This window comes from Panthera onca, chromosome D4, assembly GCF_046562875.1.
Source record: "Panthera onca isolate mPanOnc1 chromosome D4, mPanOnc1 haplotype 2, whole genome shotgun sequence".
NCBI classification, from domain to species: domain Eukaryota; kingdom Metazoa; phylum Chordata; class Mammalia; order Carnivora; family Felidae; genus Panthera; species Panthera onca.
In genome coordinates this window covers 12,329,873-12,347,727 of record NC_138351.1, presented here as the reverse complement: position 1 = coordinate 12,347,727, position 17,855 = coordinate 12,329,873, and the positions used below count along the sequence as shown (strand labels likewise).

General features: G+C 45.1%; 1 protein-coding gene across 4 annotated transcripts in view; it reads right to left on the bottom strand.

Annotated features, from left to right (window-relative positions):
- The window catches only part of PIP5K1B (phosphatidylinositol-4-phosphate 5-kinase type 1 beta), a 309,163-nt gene that overhangs the window by 112,532 nt on the left and 178,776 nt on the right, over window positions 1-17,855 (bottom strand). For all 4 annotated transcript variants that reach the window (XM_060610120.3, XM_060610118.3, XM_060610119.3 and 1 more), the window contains 3 exons: window positions 16,515-16,632; window positions 7,658-7,810; window positions 1,639-1,938 (listed from right to left, as the gene is read on the bottom strand). In XM_060610120.3, coding sequence (XP_060466103.2) covers window positions 1,639-1,938; window positions 7,658-7,810; window positions 16,515-16,632 — 571 coding nt within the window. The remainder of the gene's footprint in view (window positions 1-1,638; window positions 1,939-7,657; window positions 7,811-16,514; window positions 16,633-17,855) is intronic.

Genomic DNA, 17,855 nt, shown 5'->3' with positions numbered 1-17,855 from the left:
AACCTGTGGTTTTAGAAGACACAGAAAAAAATGGCTTTCCATATTAAAGAGGCAAGAAGCACACAGGCACACAAAGAGAAAGAAAATCTAAAATTGGAGAGGCTTGTACTAAACTCTAGGGAACGGAGAGTCACTTTTCACCCACATCCTGTGAGGGCAGAGAAAGCACAGGAAAAGGTTTCTACTCAAACGTGTGTGTGTGTGTGTGTGTGTGTGTGTGTGTGTTCGTTTTTCTTTTTTAAAGAAAAACATGAATCATTCATATCCACCCAGATAGCTGAATAGCTCAGCTGGACATTTTTGTTGTTGTTGTTGTTGGTTTGCTTTAGTTCCCTTGACTTGTGAAAAGATAATGAAAAACAAAAACTCCTTACAGCGAGCCATTACGCGTCAATTGTGAACAGCACATACTTTGTACCCAAGGAGGTGTGGGCGCCGCCCCTGACTTGCTAAGTAACGCTGGGCAGGTTGCTTGCCCTCTTTAAGAGCCTGATGATTCACCAGTTAAAATGGGAAGGAGAATGGTTACAAACTTCAAACGGATGTTGAGAAAATGAAAGGAAACGTACATCAAAAAATCCTAGGCTGGTCTGGCGCACTGGGCATTAAGAATAGGCGCTGCGGAGTAACTTCGCTGTCAATGAAACGACCCACTCAATGACATACCTTTGCACATCGTCATTCACATCCTAACAGGTAGAAAGAAACGACCCATAAATAGTAGGACTGTGTTTCTCAGCAAGGATTCGCCCCCTCCCCGGTGCACCAACGTGGGTCGTCTGTCCAGGGCCACACAAGGTCCGGAAAGCCACAGTCTGGAAGACACAGCTCATACGTCCCAGAAGCCTATCCACTCCTAGAGAAAGCCCTGGCCACCTCCGCTATGCCCAACTTAGCTTGGAGCTAGACGGTATTCCCAGGTTCACCTGGGGCACAAAACGCTCTTTCTGAGAACGTGTTCATCAGATGATCATCCTTCTTCAGAAGCCATCCCAGTTCCACTTCCATCGTTTTCTCCAAGGGAACCTTTACCTACTTTCTGTAAATTCACCCTATCGGGAAAAGTCTCTCCCAGGTTTTGGGTCTTGTTATTTTGTTCCTAAGAGTGGCAGGCTGAGGGACTATGAATTCTTCCTTCCTTCTGACAATCCTGCAGGCAAAGTTTCCATGTTATGGTCTTTGCTCTAAGTGTTGGGACTCATTCATGATGGCCCAAAATAATTTCACCGAGCGTACTGCACCCACACCAAGTATCCAGGGAACTTCTCTCCCTGGTTGGAATGTTACCTGTGCCAAAATTTGTATATGGCTTTTCTTGCTAATCATTGCATTACACCCAATTCCTTTTCCCTCCGGTTTAACCACAGGGGAGGATGGAAAGCAAAAAAAAAAAAAAAAAAAAAAAAATTCTTGTTTAATTTTATCAAAGAAAGCTGACTTTGCTTTTTACTAAAATTCATAGACACTCCTAGACAATTCCCTTATCGTCCACCAATTCCTTCAACATCAAGGAAGCATGGATGGGCACTGGGATTGTTAACAAAGGGATTCCACACGTCTGTTCTGGACATTCCTTACCAAGGTGACATTATCACAGAAGCCTTTCCCAGGGCAATCCCGGCAATGGTATTTCCTTACCCGGCAGTCTCTCTGAAGTGTTTTCATGAGCGCGTTGTAAGTTTCTGTGTCAAAATATAAGCCTTCGTGCATGTCCTGCAGGAAATCCAAGTCCTTGAAGGTGGGGTTGGATTTCTCCCTCTCTTTTCGGGAAGCTCTTCGCTTGTACGTGGAGCCTTTCAGGTCATATGTGAAGTGCATTCTCATGGAGCGCGGTAAGACGTTGTTCATTACCACGATCCTGATGTTAATGCCCCCCGATTGCATGCAGTACAGTCCGTAAAATTTTGGCAAAAGAGTCCTCGGATTCTGGTTCAAATTCTAAAAAGAGAAAAAGGGAAAAAAATGTTTTAAATCTCCAATTTTCATAAAATAATGCTCCATCAAATATGTGCTTTCGTCCAATATGATAATGAAAAATGGAATGTGATTATCTTTATTAAAGGCCATAACTAGAGGCGCCTGAATGACTCAGTCGGTTAAGCCTCTGACTTCGGCTCAGATCATGATCTCGCGGTTCGTGAGTTCGAGCCCCGCGTCGGGCTCTGTGCTGACAGCTCAGAGCCTGGAGCCTGCTTCAGATTCGGTGTCTTCCTCTCTTTCTGGCCCTCCCCTGCTCCCACTCTGTTTCTCTCTCTCAAAAATAAATAAACTTTAAAGGCCATTACTAAAATATTGCTATTTCTGATCTGGCTCTTAAGGTGGTTCACTGGAACAGTAACTTGATCATTCTAAACCCATGGTATTAAAAGTGGCTAAACTGAAAAGAGTGTCCCAAATGAGACCCAACTCAAAACAGGGAAAGAATGGATTAGAGCCATGTGTGACTATGCTCTAAAGGAGCTAAAAAGAAAACTCACTGCTGGGGTCTAAAAGATGAGCACTTAAAATTTTAATAGCTGCTGAAAAAGTATCTTCCAAAATGGGTAGACCGATTCACAGCCACACTTTGTTAGAGCATCTGTTTCTTGTCACTCGTCACCAGGGCCACAAACTATCAAGCTTTAAAGGCTCTGTAAGCAAGATCATTAAAAAACGGACACTTGTTCTCTGAAAAATGGGAATACCATGGATTATTAGAGAAATGTAACATTTTAATGTTATTTCTGGCCATTTCCAAAAGAATTATGCATTAATATCCTTTGCCTGCTTTTCTGTAGTTTTGGGTTATTGTTGGGAGTTTCTCAATATATTCTGAATATTTAGCATTTTCCTATTCTCTACAGGGCAAATATTTTCTTCCAGTCATGTTATCTTTTCTACTATTAAGAAATGCATGCCTATTTTTAGTGTTTCACTTTAAAAGTAGGAGAGAAATTAAGAAGTTTGCTGGAGGGCATTTATGTCACGAAAAGGTTCCCTACTACCCCTGATCCTTCTTCCAATTCCCAACTTTTAAAAAAAATCTTTTTAAAAACATTTATTTATTTTTGAGAGACAGAGACATAGTGTGAGTAAGGGAGGGGCAGAGAGAGAGGGAGACACAGAATACAAAGCAGGCTCCAGGCTCCAGGCTGCTGTCAGCACAGAGCCCGACATGGGGCTTGAACCCAAGAACTGTGAGATCATGACCTGAGCCAAAGTCGGACCCTCAACCAATGAGTCATGCAGGTGCCCCCCCTCCCCGCCAATTCCCAACTTTTATATATATTCCTATATATTTGTTATATAGATGTTATACCCCAAGCTTATAATTTCTTCTAGTTTCTTCCAAATTTTTACTAGTTTTGTTCACTTACATTTGGTTTTTACTCCCTATGGAATTATTTCGTGTGTGTGTGTGTGTATGTGTGTGTGTGAGAAAGATCTGAAAATAGGAATTATCTGACTCGATTGATCTATTTGTCTAGAACTATACTAATTCCACATCTTTAATATTAGTGCAGGTTTATGGATTTTTTTGGTACATGTTCCGGCAGATCCACCATTTTAATTCTTATCAAAACTATTTTGTCTGTTCTTACAACCTTCCCCTTCCACCGTTTATTTTCTTAAATGCTCTTAAAACGATATTTGTTTCCACTTTCTTTTGTTTGTTTTGCTTTCGTTTTCAAATGAATCAGTTCAGGGAAAAATCCCACTGGCATTTTTTTTTTTTTTTTTTCAACACAGACTTAGTTCACTTTGTTTTCCTTGTATAAAAACTATGTGGCGAACACAAGTGGAGCCTGGGTCTTCTGCACGGAGACTCTGGTGTGGGCTTCCCAAGATGGCCAGTGAATTCCTGATAGGGAGACTTGATGAACAGTCTCTTTCCAGAGGTGGGGAAGAGACAGGTGTAGGTCTTGGGAATCAAAAGTGGCCTTGGTGAAGTTGCCCGGGTGGCAGGGCAGACCCTGGCTGGCGTGTAGCAGTCGTCAGTACTGTCATCGTCCGTATCTTCTTGGGCTCAGGGACTGAGACAGTGCCAGTGCCCCTGGGGTCGAGGATGAAGCGCATCAGCACAGAGCCACAGCGGCCGGTCACCCCGCACGGGACAGTGTGGGGCTTGACGATCTTGTCCCCCGAGTCACCTCACCACACAGGTCCCTGGCAAGTTTGGCAGGGATCACGGCCTCACGGTCGGCACTGGCTACCTCCCTGGAGCACTTAACACCCGACCGACGTGTCCATTGTCCTCTCCGATGGCCACAAATGCCTAGAACCTGGTCTGCTGGCCAGCACGGGTTTGCTTTTGCAGCAGCATATTCTTCAAAAGCTCCTCCTTGAGGGACACCCCCAGGAAAAAGTCAGTGATCTCAGATTCCTTGATGGGCAGGGAGAAGAGACAGATCTTCTCCAGATCTTCATGTCCTTGACCAGGTGGCCCAGCTTGGTGACCGGGATCCACTCCTTGTCCTCGACCCCCACAGAAGCCACCGTGGTCTCCCATTCCAGGGCCCCCAGACCCCCCAGGCTCATCGGCAGCACCGGGGTCAGCTGACACTTGGTGTTTTCTCAAAGAAGCCTTCACGATTGCAATTAGATTGGATTTCTAAACTGATGAGGGAGAACTGCAATCTTTACAATACTGAGTTCAGGAACGACGCGTGTCTCATTATTTCAGAACTTTGTATGTCTTTGAATAACAATTTGTAGTTTCTTTCATATTGATCTTACATATTTGTTTTTACAGATGCAAGCATTTTAGAGTTCTTATTACAAAAATTCTTTTGGGGGAGGCACCTGGGTGGCTCAGGCAGTTAAGCGTCAGACTGTTGATCTCGGCTCAGGTCATGATCTCATAGTTCGGGAGCTCGAGCCCGAAGTTGGGCTCTGTGCTGACAGCGTGGAGCCTACTGGAGGTTCTCTCTCTCTCTCTCTCTCTCTCTCTCTCTCTCTCTCCCCCTCTCTCCCTCTCTCCCTCTCTCCCTCTCTCTCTGCCCCTCCCCTGCTCATGCTCACTCTCTAAGTAGATAAACAAACTTAAAAAAATTCTTTTGGGGTTATTGTTTACACATTATAGTTCTTACTATAACTTGATTTCCTTATCAGAATTATAGTATGCTTTCATTTATTTGGATCTTTATTCTTCTAATCATGTTCACTACAAGTTCCTGTTGTCATACACAGGATCTCCTTTTTTTTCCTTCTATTCTCCTACTCTGTATGATCTGCATAATGGAACACAGTGGCGTGTGTAGACCTATCTTATATCCTGCAAATCTGGACTCTCGTCATCTCTAGAAACTGCTGGCTAATTTTCTTGAAGTTTTGCTCCTTTTTTTTTTTAATGTTTATTTATTTTTGAGAGACAGAGAGAGACAGAGCACAAGGCGGGGGGCAGAGAGAGAGGGAGACACAGAATCCAGAGCAGGCTCCAGGCTCTGAGCTGTCAGCACAGAGCCTGACGTGGGGCTTGAACTCACAAGCTGTGAGATCATGACCTGAGCCGAAGTCAGACGCTTAACCGACTGAGTCACTTAGGTGCCCCAAGTTTATCCTTTTTAACTGTTTTGTTTATAGAGAACTGTGTTTATACTTTTCTTCTATTTCTTTTTGTGCTCAAAAGTTATTGCTAGAAATTCTCACAAATACACCAGACAGGACCTCTATAGGACACCTTTATCTTTATTTCCAACGAAAGGGCCCTTGTTCTTCTCCATGAGGCATTAGGTGAACTCTTGGAGACTGATGAGTGCATCGTACGTGTGTGTTCACTTATTTATGTTAAAAAACTTCACTCCCAGTTGAAAGAATTTTAATTAGGAAGAGATGCTGAATTCTGAACGCCTTCATTTCTACCCAACATTTATTTGGATCATCACGTGATGTTCACATTTTTTCTTGTTAACTGGGTAAATTATATTATTTGTTATGTTAGCTTACAAGTAAGATTCAGATAAACCACTTTTTTGACTAAAGGTTACAATTTCATTTAACTTTAATTGATTTCAAATTAAAAGCTGCATCTGGCTAAGGACTACCATATTGGACAATGCAGTTCTATCTAAGCTTAGAACTAAAGAAGTTTAAGACTTATTCACTTAGCAGGTGAGTAAAGTGCAATGTCAGTTTGATCCCAATTTTATATTATTTAAAAATGTGTGTATGAATAGAATATATCAGGAAGGCATACACCAAATGTTAGTAATATGTAGCTCTGGAAAAAGAATTAAAATTGGCTGCATTTTTCTGGCTTTTCTGGATCTTCTGTTTTCTCTAATACAAAGTACATAGACCATATGCTCTAAAACAATTTCCGTTTTGTTTAGGATTAAACCTTTAAAAGGTTTTTTAATGTTACTTATTTTTGAGAGAGAGAGACAGAGAGAGAGAGAGGCAGGCAGGGAGGGCGAGAGGGAAGGGCAGAGAGAGAGGGAGACACAGAATCCAAAGCAGGCTCCAGGCTCTGAGCTGTCAGGACAGAGGCCGACGCGGGGCTTGAACTCACAAACCGTGAGATCAAGACCTGAGTCGAAGTCAGACACTTAACCAACTGAGCCACCCAGGTGCCCCAGGAGCAAACAAACCTTTTAAAATCTGTGTCTGCTCTCCACTAAGATTTTTATTTAGATTTTTGACCCCTCTATTTATGTGTATAATTTACAACATTTAATGTCTCCAGCAGATTCTGAAATTAAGTAGTATTTTTTTTAATGTTTTTATTTATTTTTGAGACAGAGAGAGACAGAACATGAGCGGGGAAGGGGCAGAGAGCGAGGGAGACACAGAATCTGAAGCAGGCTCCAGGCTCTGAGCTGTCAGCACAGAGCCTGATGCGGGGCTCGAACTCACAGACTATGAGATCATGACCTGAGCCGAAGTCGGACGCTTAACCAACTGAGCCACCCAGGCGCCCCTTAAGTAGTATTTTTACAGCTGTGTTTCACACACAGCTTAGCGCTCGATGAGCGCTAACCACTCATATTCCTACCACGTACTGGACGCCAAGAGTCTTGTGATGCAATGCTTCCTCTATCCCGCATCCTGTACCCTTCCTCCATCACAACACTTGTCAAAGACACGCATTTCCCAGCTTTCACAGACTAAGGAGACTACAGCTCCGACGTTAAGTCACTTACTCGTGGTCACGCAGTTAGGTGATGGCTGAGCTGGGATCTGAACCCAGGACGGTGTGGGTCAACTCTGCTCTACAACAAGGCTCCTTTACCTTGTAAAATCTATCCGATAACCGTTGCAGTATAATCCAAACACACCCCAAAGCTCACCAAAGGGAAAGAAACGTGGCACAGGGTCACTGTAAAAAGGCATAGGAAAAGAGGCGCCTGGGTGGCTTGGCTGATCAAGCGTCCAACTCTTGCTTTCGGCTCAGGTCATGATCTCATGGTTTTGTGAGACGGAGCCCCGCCCGTGTTGGGCTCTCTGCTGGCAGTGCGGAGCCAGCTTGGGATTCTCTCTCTCCCAATCTCTCTCTGCCCCTCCTCCGCTCACGCCTGTCTCTGTCTCTCTCCAAATAAACAAAGTCTTAAAAAATAAATCACAGATAAAGAAAACTAAATAATTTTTTTTAAAAGCATGGCGGCGGGGAGTGGGGGGGAACTGTGGTGGAAAATAATGAAATCTCAAGTAGGAGTTTACTGATGGGACGGTTACTTACCATGTAATAGCCTGGCAGTAGCTTCTGAAGGAACTCAGCTTCTTTATGCTGAACGGTTTTGATGATAAATTCATCATCGCTGGTCACAAAAAACAAGGATCCACTGGCTCCGGGGTTGGACAGCTCTATTAGAGGTTCACTACAGATGGAATACTACAAGAGTAGATAAATAAATGATTAAAAATACATTTAGCATACATGATGCTTCCAAGGAGGAAAATCGTAGGATTATGATCTTGGCCATTCTGAAACAGAAAGTTCTCTTCCATGAGCTTCCAAAGGAGGTTCCATGTACACTAAGAGGGCTCTCTGGGATTTCTAGAAATTTAATTGATCCATTTATCTTAATGATTCTATGACAAACAGAAACGCCTTCTCACCTCCAGTGTCATATGACAGAATCATGAATCATCATGTCTTTCCAACGAACGAACGTCAACAGTACTGTTGTCTAAGGTGTTTTGTTTTCACCAAGTGCCCATAAAATAACGACCGAAGGTACAACTTATACTGTGTATTTGTCACTTGAACACTAACACCCATTCTATTTGCTTTCCCAAAAGATGTCATCCACACATGGTTTCAACACCTGTAGCTCCAGCCCAGATCTCTATGATGCTCCAGACCTGTACGCCTAACTTTTTAAAACATTTTTAATGTTTATTTATTTTTGAGAGGCAGAGACAGAGCAGGAGTGGGGAAGGAGCAGCGAGAGAGGGAGACACAGAATCCGAAGCAGGCTCCAGGCTCTGAGCTGTCAGTGCAGAGCCCGACGCGGGGCTTGAACTCACGAACCGCGAGATCGTGACCTGAGCTGAAGTCGGCGCTTAACCGACGGAGTCACCCAGGCGCCCCCGTATGCCTAACTTTTTCAGTAGATATTTCTATTTGGTTACACCATAAGCACTTCACTTGTAACAAGTTCAAAGTCAAATTCATCTCAGGGCTATGGTCAGCCCCTATGATGCCTCTGTAGTAACTAGAAAGAGGTGCTTTTCTTCTGGAAGATGGAGCTCTGGGTCATATACAAGGCTGATAAGTAAAAGAAAGGCTGGATTCCAGCCTCTACTTCTTCAGCTTAGCCAGGTATTCTTGGGCAGTGCACACCCTAAACAACTATACATGGCAACTCTACATCATGTGCATCCCTTCAACCTCTTTCTTTTCCCTAATTCAAGGATCGGAAACATTATTTATTCTGTTCCCAAACCAGAAACTTGGGCATCAACCTCGATGCCCCCCATTTCCTCATCTTTCGTACCCAGACTAGCGATGGTATCTGCCCGCTTCGTGCCATCTCTTTTGCTCATACCCTCAATTCAGTGGTTTTACATCATGTCTTGATTGCTATGGGAGACTCCACCTTGCCTCAACTATCCACTCTCCATTTCTCTCCTGCATTTTCCACCAGGAAACCAGAGATCTTTCTAAGATGCCAGTCTGATCAAGTCCTTCCATGCCGTCACATCTTGATGGTTTCCGACGTCTGGATAGATGAGAACACCCAAATCCCTTAACAGAGCTTTCAAGGCCATGCATGGCCCCACCTGTCCTTCCAACCTTCTCTTTCATCACTTCCCTCCTTAAAATCTAGCTTTAGCCACGAAGAGGTGCTTCCCATATTCTCAAATGTGCCAGCGACACTCAACTACGAGGATTCTGCATTTTCCTTTATCCCAAACAACTTCCATTCTACCTTCACCGGGCTGACTATTACTCATTCATGTATTCATTTAACACTGAGAAAACTTCTGCTGAGCATCTGTTACGTCTCAAGCACTCATGAAGCTTAGAGCTCAGGAGGAGAAAACAGACGGTAACCAAGTAAATCAATTATACATCAGAACACAGTAAGTGCTGTGGAGAAAGATGAGGCACGGAAAGGGGGCAGAGTCCCAGCCGTGACTGAGGACTGGGCTGCCATAAACTTCAAGAAGGCTGGGTCACTAAAGCCTCACTGTGGGGGGGGAGGGGGTGGGGACTTGAGCAGAGGCCTGCGGCTGTCTGGGGGAAGGGCGTGTCAGGGAGAGGGGAGCTCCAAATGCAAAGGTCTTGAGATCTGGGGACCTCAAGGCACAGCCAGGGGGCCAGTGGCCGGAGCAGAGTGAGCAGGGAGGGCTGCAAGCAAAGCGGCCAGAGGGCAGGTGGGCCAGACCGCACAGGGCGGCACGGGTCACTGCAAGGACTTGGAACTTTGCTCCAAGGGAGCTGAAAGCCGTTGGAAAGTCTGGAGCAGAGGACCGACCGCTCTGTCCACTGTGCTGAGAAGCCACCGCAGGTGGACAAAAGGAACACGCAGGGTGCACAGCAAGGGAGCGGCTGTGGGACGTCGCGTGCAGGGACGCGTGTGGGACTGGAGAGCACTTACTCTGGAGCCCTCTTCCCGCTCCCGTGCATCTACAGCGTGTCTGCTTCCTGGCACCGCATCTCTGGTTCTCATCGTGGAAGTGACCACAAAATCCCTCACGTGCCTGTTCAGGATCCCGAGTCCCCACCAGCCTGCAGAACTCCACAAGGGCACCGGCTACTCGTACCTTACGCGGTGACACAGGGCAGGATCGGTGCCTGGCACACAGCAGGCACGACACGAAATTTTGCCGGACGAAGGGCTGAACTTCACCAATTAAGGTGAAGGGCTGTCGATCTCACCAAAAACGTCAAAACAAACCCAGAAGAGAAGTCAATGTCTGGTTACGGAGCTCAGTGTTCATGAACTGAGGATCCCCATTACTGACTTAGAGAAACACCGAGTGTAGAGAAAAAGGTCAAGACCCAGCGTGTGAGATGAGACCAGTCCTGGTGAGGGGCAAAGGCGGGGGTTTAAACAGTCGCACCCTAAGGGTGCAAACGTTGGCAACATTGCCCAAAGCTTTCTACCTTGGGCTTCTGGATATTTAAGTGTCCATCACAGAAAAGGCTGAGAGGAGGGAGTAGGAGGTGGGGGAGTGGGGGACAAGGAGAGGGGAGGGAGAAACCGGGAGAAAAAACACTTAAAAGGCAGTTCTAACTGGTGACTTTAAATTCTCTTGCTTCGGCAGCACGTGGATGAGGGAAACACAATTTTCCAAGAAAAGAAAGAAGTAACTGCGTGCTGCCTTCTATCTTCTCCTTCTTTCCTCCAGGCTTGCTTTTTCTTTTTCATGTGGATTGATTTATTTTGAGAGAGAGAGAAAGAGCACACGCAAGGCGGGGGTAGGAAGAGAGAGAGACAGAGAGACAGAACGTATCCCAAGCAGGTTGTGTGTTGTCGGCACAGAGTCCCTGACGAGGGGCTCGATCTCTTAACCGTGAGATCGTGACGTGAACCGAAATCAAGAGTCGGATGGGTAGCGGACTGAGCCGCCCAGGCGGCCCCGGGCTTGCTTCCTGAGGCTTTCTTGCTGAGCAGCATTAGAATGCCTCGGTCATTACGAGTGATGCAGAGACGAGGAAAAATAAGACTGCACAAAGGAGGCCGTAAAAGCACAGCGGAAGCAGAGGGTGCTTTCCTGACCCACCTGGAGAGCTGGTTGAGTGTGAAGGGCGTGCGACTTGGAATCACCTTTTTTCACATCACGGCTCTGCCAGCGGCCACCTCAGCGACCTGGAGGAAGTACCTTGGCATCTCGGAGTCCAAGGAACCTCATCGCCGAAACAAAGACACTAACGTCTACAAGAAAGCAGCTGAAGGTTTTCAAAGGGGATGCTTTCCAAAACCCTGGCAAAGAGTGACCACGTACCTACTGCTGTTCCTATTTCTTTCTTTCTTTCTTTCTTCTTCTTTTTTTTAATGTTTGTTTATTTTTGGGAGAGAGAGGGAGGCACAGAAGCCGAAGCAGGCTCCAGGCTCCGAGCTGTCAGCACAGAGCCCAACGTGGGGCTCGGACTCACGGACCGTGCGATCGTGATGTGAGCCGAAGTCTGAGGCTTAACCGGCTGAGCCACCCAGGTGTCGCTAAGGATTTAATGCTGGGCTATGTCTTATCACATGACCACACACAGGCGAGTGAGTCCACACCTTCTAGGTGAGGAAAAACTGTACTAAGGGTTTCGGCTGAGCTCCAGCAACGAGGAGGCTACCCGAAGATCCGCTGGGACACAGTGAGTCAAGAAGAAAAATGGGTCTCTCGTAAAATCATAGATTTGAGACATTGGAAAATAAAGGTGTGGACCCCAAGCTCTTCTAAAGAGCGAAGGCAGACCCCCAGACTCTCTTTAGGAATTCTGATTCTTTGTTTTACGGGCTCTGAATTCCCCGCACAGAGCCTTCCTATAGACAGGAGTTAATGTTGCGGAAGTCGAACAACAACACAGAATGCAGAAATTAGAGGCTGCAAATAGAGAAATTAGGGGGTGATTCAGGAAGAGCGGTCGAGAGAAAGCTGGATTCAGACCTAATCATCTGCTTCTAATTAAAGCCTCAAATTCTTCTAGAAGCAGTGACATTATAGGGAAAATACTTCATTGGTTACTTGTCAAATCCTCCTTTAATAGGTAATTTATACATTGATATGCAGGGAAAAATAAATCGCTTTGGCATTTCTTAATAACTCGCTGGGGGTCACTACCAGCAGTGCAGTGGTGTGCAAGAAACTGGCATTTTGATATCAATCGAGAATATTACCGTCCTCGTGTATAATCCCGTGATACCTCACCCTATCTCTTGGTTACCACGCTCTGCGCTAAGCAACCTGCTCTGAAATGTTGCCATTTAAGAGTAAATAAAGAGGAGAGACGGGAACATTTTAATTAGCCTTGATCAACAAGGCCCCACGTGTACCCTGCATTTTATGTACCTCCTTTCAGGCTCTCTCTTCTGTGCAAGCTGTTCCAATGCATTCATTGTCTCCCTTCTATTTCCTGTAGGGCCTCCTGACTATTCCCGCTGGAAAAGACTACAAAGTGCAATCCAGCTGCCCCCCCACCCCCTAATGCCCCGCCGCCCCCGCCAAGGCAAAGTAACAACGTAAACTTGCACAGTGGGGTGCAGATAAGTTTTCCTGCCATTTCTTTCCCTTGATAGTGTTAAATATTCACCCTGCTCTTATTGGTGCCGGTGAGTCTGGAAAGACGTCATACAAATCACCCTGGATTTTGGACCACTCCGGCACCTGGGGGAGAAGGAAATCAAACCGAAGGCTTGCTGCCCAAGCAGAGATGGGAAAAAAATGCTCCGGGGACCTTGGCCTTCCCTCGAGAGGCGTTTATTTTGGAACAAGGAAGGAAGGAGGCACAGCCAGGCTGCTGGGCTGTGTATGCACAAGCACCTTCAGTGTGCGGTCTCACAATCCAAATTATGCATGTTCCAACATGAAACTTGTAATCTGTATGCAGATGGCGGATGTTAATGGTACTGAGAACGTAAACAGAGTAATTCAGGCGAAAGTCCAGATACAAGACCACAGCACTAAGTGGAAATGCACACATATCAGGGGGATCAGCATCAGGCCCGGCTGGAGAGTCACCGATCACTCTATCATGTTACCTTCTCTCCCCTTTTAGATCAGTCTATTTTCACAAATTTGGGTTCAACTAGCCCCAGTTTGACAGACGCCAGGATGTACTTTGGCATTTGCACGGTATCCTTTTTTTTTTTTTTTTTTTTAAGGGAGGTCTTATTTGATTTTCCTGTGTTTTATTTGGGCTTAACTCTTCCAAAAAAATGCTTCGTGAAGGGTGTCTGACCCCGTTGGGGAGGTGTCTCAGAATGGATAATCACAGCTGACGGTTTCATGGTCAAGGGAGTCTTACGCTGTGAACACATTTAATGAGAGGTCTGAGACTCTGGGCTGAGAGGCAGCTGGGGAATGGGAAAGAGCCCGGGGGAGGGCTGGGAGATCCCAGGTCTGGTCTGGGGTCTGCGCCTACCAACGTGGAAAACCTTGGGTGCCTCCTTCACCGACCCCAGCTTTAGACTGTTCATCTATAATGAAAGGTTGGACTAAAAAGTCTGATGGTTGTATCTAATTCTGGAAAGCCTGTCATGTCAGGTGAAAAACCCCTTCCTCCTCTACCACACTTGAGATCACTGGCTGGGGTTTTCAGATTAAGTGGTTTGGAGGTAAGCTTCTAGTTCTGGGCTGGGGGTGTCCCCGGGGGGTGTCTCAGTGCGGGGCAGGTAGATGGCCATAACCATTGGGGACCAGGTAGCCATGTTTAGCTACAGGGCCAGTGCCCTCTGTTTCTCGTAGGTCCCAGAGATGGGTGCATTTACTGGACTGTGTTGATATGGGAGGTGGAAAAATGGAATCGAAGAAAAGCATTCTTACCTGCCTGTTCCTATCTTTTTCTCCCTGCCCCTCCCCCCAACTTCTCATTACGGAAAATTTCAAACCTGCATAAAAGCAAAGAGAATTGTGTAATTAATATCCATATGCTTCTCTTCTGGCTTCTGCAATTATCAACTCATGGCCAATCTTGTTTCCACTATACCCCCATCACTCCTCTGCCTGCTTCCCTCATAGTCTCTCAAAGCGAATCCCAGAACATCAACTCATTTCCTCCAGAGAGACTCCGGCATGCATCTCTAAAAGACAAAGACTCCTCTTTTGAAACTGAACCCCCAATACCATCATCCCACCAAAAACATTACTGCTCAACATCATCAAATGTGCAGTCAACTTCCCTTCTTTCCCTCCGACTCAAATCCCTTCCAATTTCTAAGTCACTAGAGCTAAACCATTTCACGCCCTCCTGATCCTCTATGCGACAGAAAGAGACCGACCCCCTCCCTCCTCTGAAATCCTGGACTGTTTGCTATTTCCGTCTAGTCTTTTTATTTGCTGTCTGGTAGAACTGATGTTTCGCCCACATAAAGTCATCTTGCCGGTTGGATTCTAAGTTCCCTGAGGGTCATGGCTTCTAACTTTCAAATTTCCCTATAATCGGTGGCAAAGTATTTTTGTTGCATAAGCGTTCGAAGTATCCGATGATCGATTAATCTACCTTTTGCCAGCTCCATGAAGGAAGACTTCTGCTCTGCAAAGCTATCAGCTTAGTCTCCTGGGCTCCTCTGTACACACTCGAACCCCGTGATGAAAGTAACTTTGCCAACTTAAAGGCTCACTAGGAAACTCTGTAAGCCGTGGCCCCATTGATCAGAAAAAGGCCTTCCCCCAAGAAAGCCCTTTTGCCAGACAGAATGAGCGCGAAAATTGCCTTCCCAGCATGTAGCTCAGTGGCCCCAGGAGGGCCAAAGACAGACCTACAGGTGAAGGGGAGGCAGTTGGCCATCTCATCACAATGACGGGATCTGTGCTATGAAATGCAAGCAAATGCCATCTCCTCGGTTAGCAGAAGCTCAAGGAAATTCAGAAGGAGAACCCAAGAGATTTCTAACGTGTGGCAGATGAGAGCACAATCTCATTTTCAATAAAACAGCATCAAGACGCCACTGAGTTCCATCAACATGTTTCCTGAATGACAGTGACACTCAGTAATGAGAGAATGGTCAGAAACCAAAGAATCTTCTCTAGTACCTATCCACACCCCCCCCCCTCCCCCCAACGCATGGGTTCGTGCACTGGAGTAGCTGGGGAGGGCAGGCTGGGTAGAGACACCTGACATCACAGCTCAAGGGGCGTGGCGAGGCAGAAAGCTACCTGGATGGACACATTTAAGGGGAGCAGGACTGCCCAGGGACTTTTACTCAGTTCCCACTGCCCTGTGAAGTCTTGGTAACGTGCCTTGTGGAGCCAGCATCATCTCACTGAGCAGAAGTCATATGAGTTTCTTAGGGCGCAACTAAAGAAGAGAGGCATACCTGAGGGGAGAGGGGTGGGGGTGGGGGTGGGGGAAGCAGGTGATGGGGATTAAGGAGTGCACCTGCTGTGCTGGCCGCAGGTGATGTATGCAAGTGGTGAATCACCATATTATACACCTGAAACTAATGTAACACAGCACGTTAACTGGAGTTACAATAAAAGCTGAAAAAAAAAAAAAAAAAGAAGAGGGTCACGCTCAGGTTTTCATCGGCGCAGAAGAGAATGAGCTTTGAATTTTATTATGTGCATCTCAGCCAAATTATACAATGCACTTTCGATAGTCTCTGTTCCCAGTGATAAATGTTGCTATACTTCCCGTGCAAAGCTTTATTCCAGGATCTGGCTCAAGTCTTATTAAGATCATTCAGGAAAGGACGAACAATAAATATTTGATGGCATCCTTCCTACAGCTTCTTGAAAACGGATTGTGAAGAGCCCCAGGGTGTTAACAGTGATCAAATTATGAAATAAACCATTTTTCTCTTGAAACAAAAAGGAAGTTCCGGGTTCCTCGAGCAGGAGGTCAGATCAGACTACCTCACAAAAAAGCTGTTGTGTTACACCTGCTGCGTGCCAGAAAGATGATGGACAGAAACGACAATTCTAAGGATAAAATATGCCCTTGCACCAAATAAAAACACGTTTAAAAAGAGCTTGCATCAAAAGATGTTGAGAACAAGCCTATCCAGCACCTTTAAAATCCTGTTCAAATTGTAGGTCAAGGTGAATATGGTTGCAGGCCAAGGCAGGTTTGAGATGAATGGAATAAGTAAGGCAATTAAAACAGGAAGGCTTTCAAGTAGAATGCAATCAGCAAAATTCACAGGAGTATTTATAACTAATTATATCTGTTAGAATAATGATCTGACGTAGAAACCAACACCACAGTTATTTAAATATCAATTACCATAGCAGATTCTGTAGTTATCAGTAAGGGCTGCAGAGTCAAATCATGTTGCCTGAAGCTAAATTTATCATCATTATAAAACTTGGACCTTTTACGAGGCTCCAGAGCATTTTAAAATAAGAGACACACACGACTTGTCGCTGTTGCTACGAGACAAATGTTTAGATCACACGTTTCTGAAGAAGGAAGGAAAACGACAGGTTCTTACCAAGTAATCATCAGGCTTGATACCAAAAAGTTCTCTGAAATATCGGAATGCCAGTGGAGCATAGGTCTTAAATCTGAAGTCTGGGTAATGATGTGCTGGGGTCAGATTGCTCCCTTCACTGCAGTTAAAATATTAAAAAAAAAAAAAAAAGCGCGCGCGCGCGCGCGAGAGAGAGAGAGAGAGAGAGAGAGAGAATGAATGAATGAATTAGTAAAGACAATTTTGACTTCAAATTGTAGTTCTACTAGTCCCGGGCCAGTTTCCCTGTTAGAAAAACATACCCCAGTTGAGGGTCTCTCTAAGCTCATGTCCAAGGGCAATGGCCATCAGGTCAAACCAGATGCTAAGTCAGCAGGGGCCACTCCAAGCCCATATTCCCTGCCAATCCCAGTGTGTCTTCAGCCTGAAAATTCTTCATCATCCCCCTGTGCCTGTGACTTTTCTCCTGTGATTTTCCATCGTCCTCAGTGAAACCAGTTGTAATGCTTTAGGTAGAAGATTCAGGGCTTAGTGCATGGAATGATTTGAAAAATGCATTTTTTTTTGACCATAAACATTGGATAAAGATTTTAAACTAGGAATAAGTGAAATGGTTTTAAAAATGTCACTCACAAAATCATCACACTGGAAATGGGGGAGTCCTGAATCTGAACTATTTCTTACATCCATATTTATAGGAAAAGAGACCTTAAATATTTTAGCGATTTTAAAACCCTGATGTGCATTCCCAGAGACATCATTATCTTTTTTCCCCCCTCTTCTGGGTTCATCTTTGAAAATTTTTGTGCAATATTTATGACACATAAAAGGTATAAAGAAATAAACCAGTGAATACTCATGAATCTAAAATGCTGCTTAAGAAATAAAATATTATCTGTATAGTTGAACTGCCTTCTATACTTTTTATTAATCATAAAACTCTCTTTCTCCTTAGAGGCATCCACTAGCCTGAATTTTGATGTTTATCATTCATTTTAGTCTTTGACTACAACTATAATATATCTCACCCAACATCCGACAAGCCACCTAATCCACCTGTACTTAAAAGTTTTCATTGTGAAAAATGAGAACAATTCAGTAGATTAATACAATTTTGTAGAGAGGTTCAAGATCTCTCTTTACCACATTCTAAGTGGGTCACTGAGGCTCTAAGGCAACTCTGTCATGGTCTAATTTTTATGGATACGAGTAAGCCTGTGCAAAGAAAAACGCTTTCAGCATGCAACAAACACTTGGAACCTACAACAGTTTAACTGTGTCCATGGCAGCCAGATTTTTGTACAGATTTTTGTATCGGTACCCAGCACATCACTGACAGTAAGTAGTTTCTGAATAAAACAG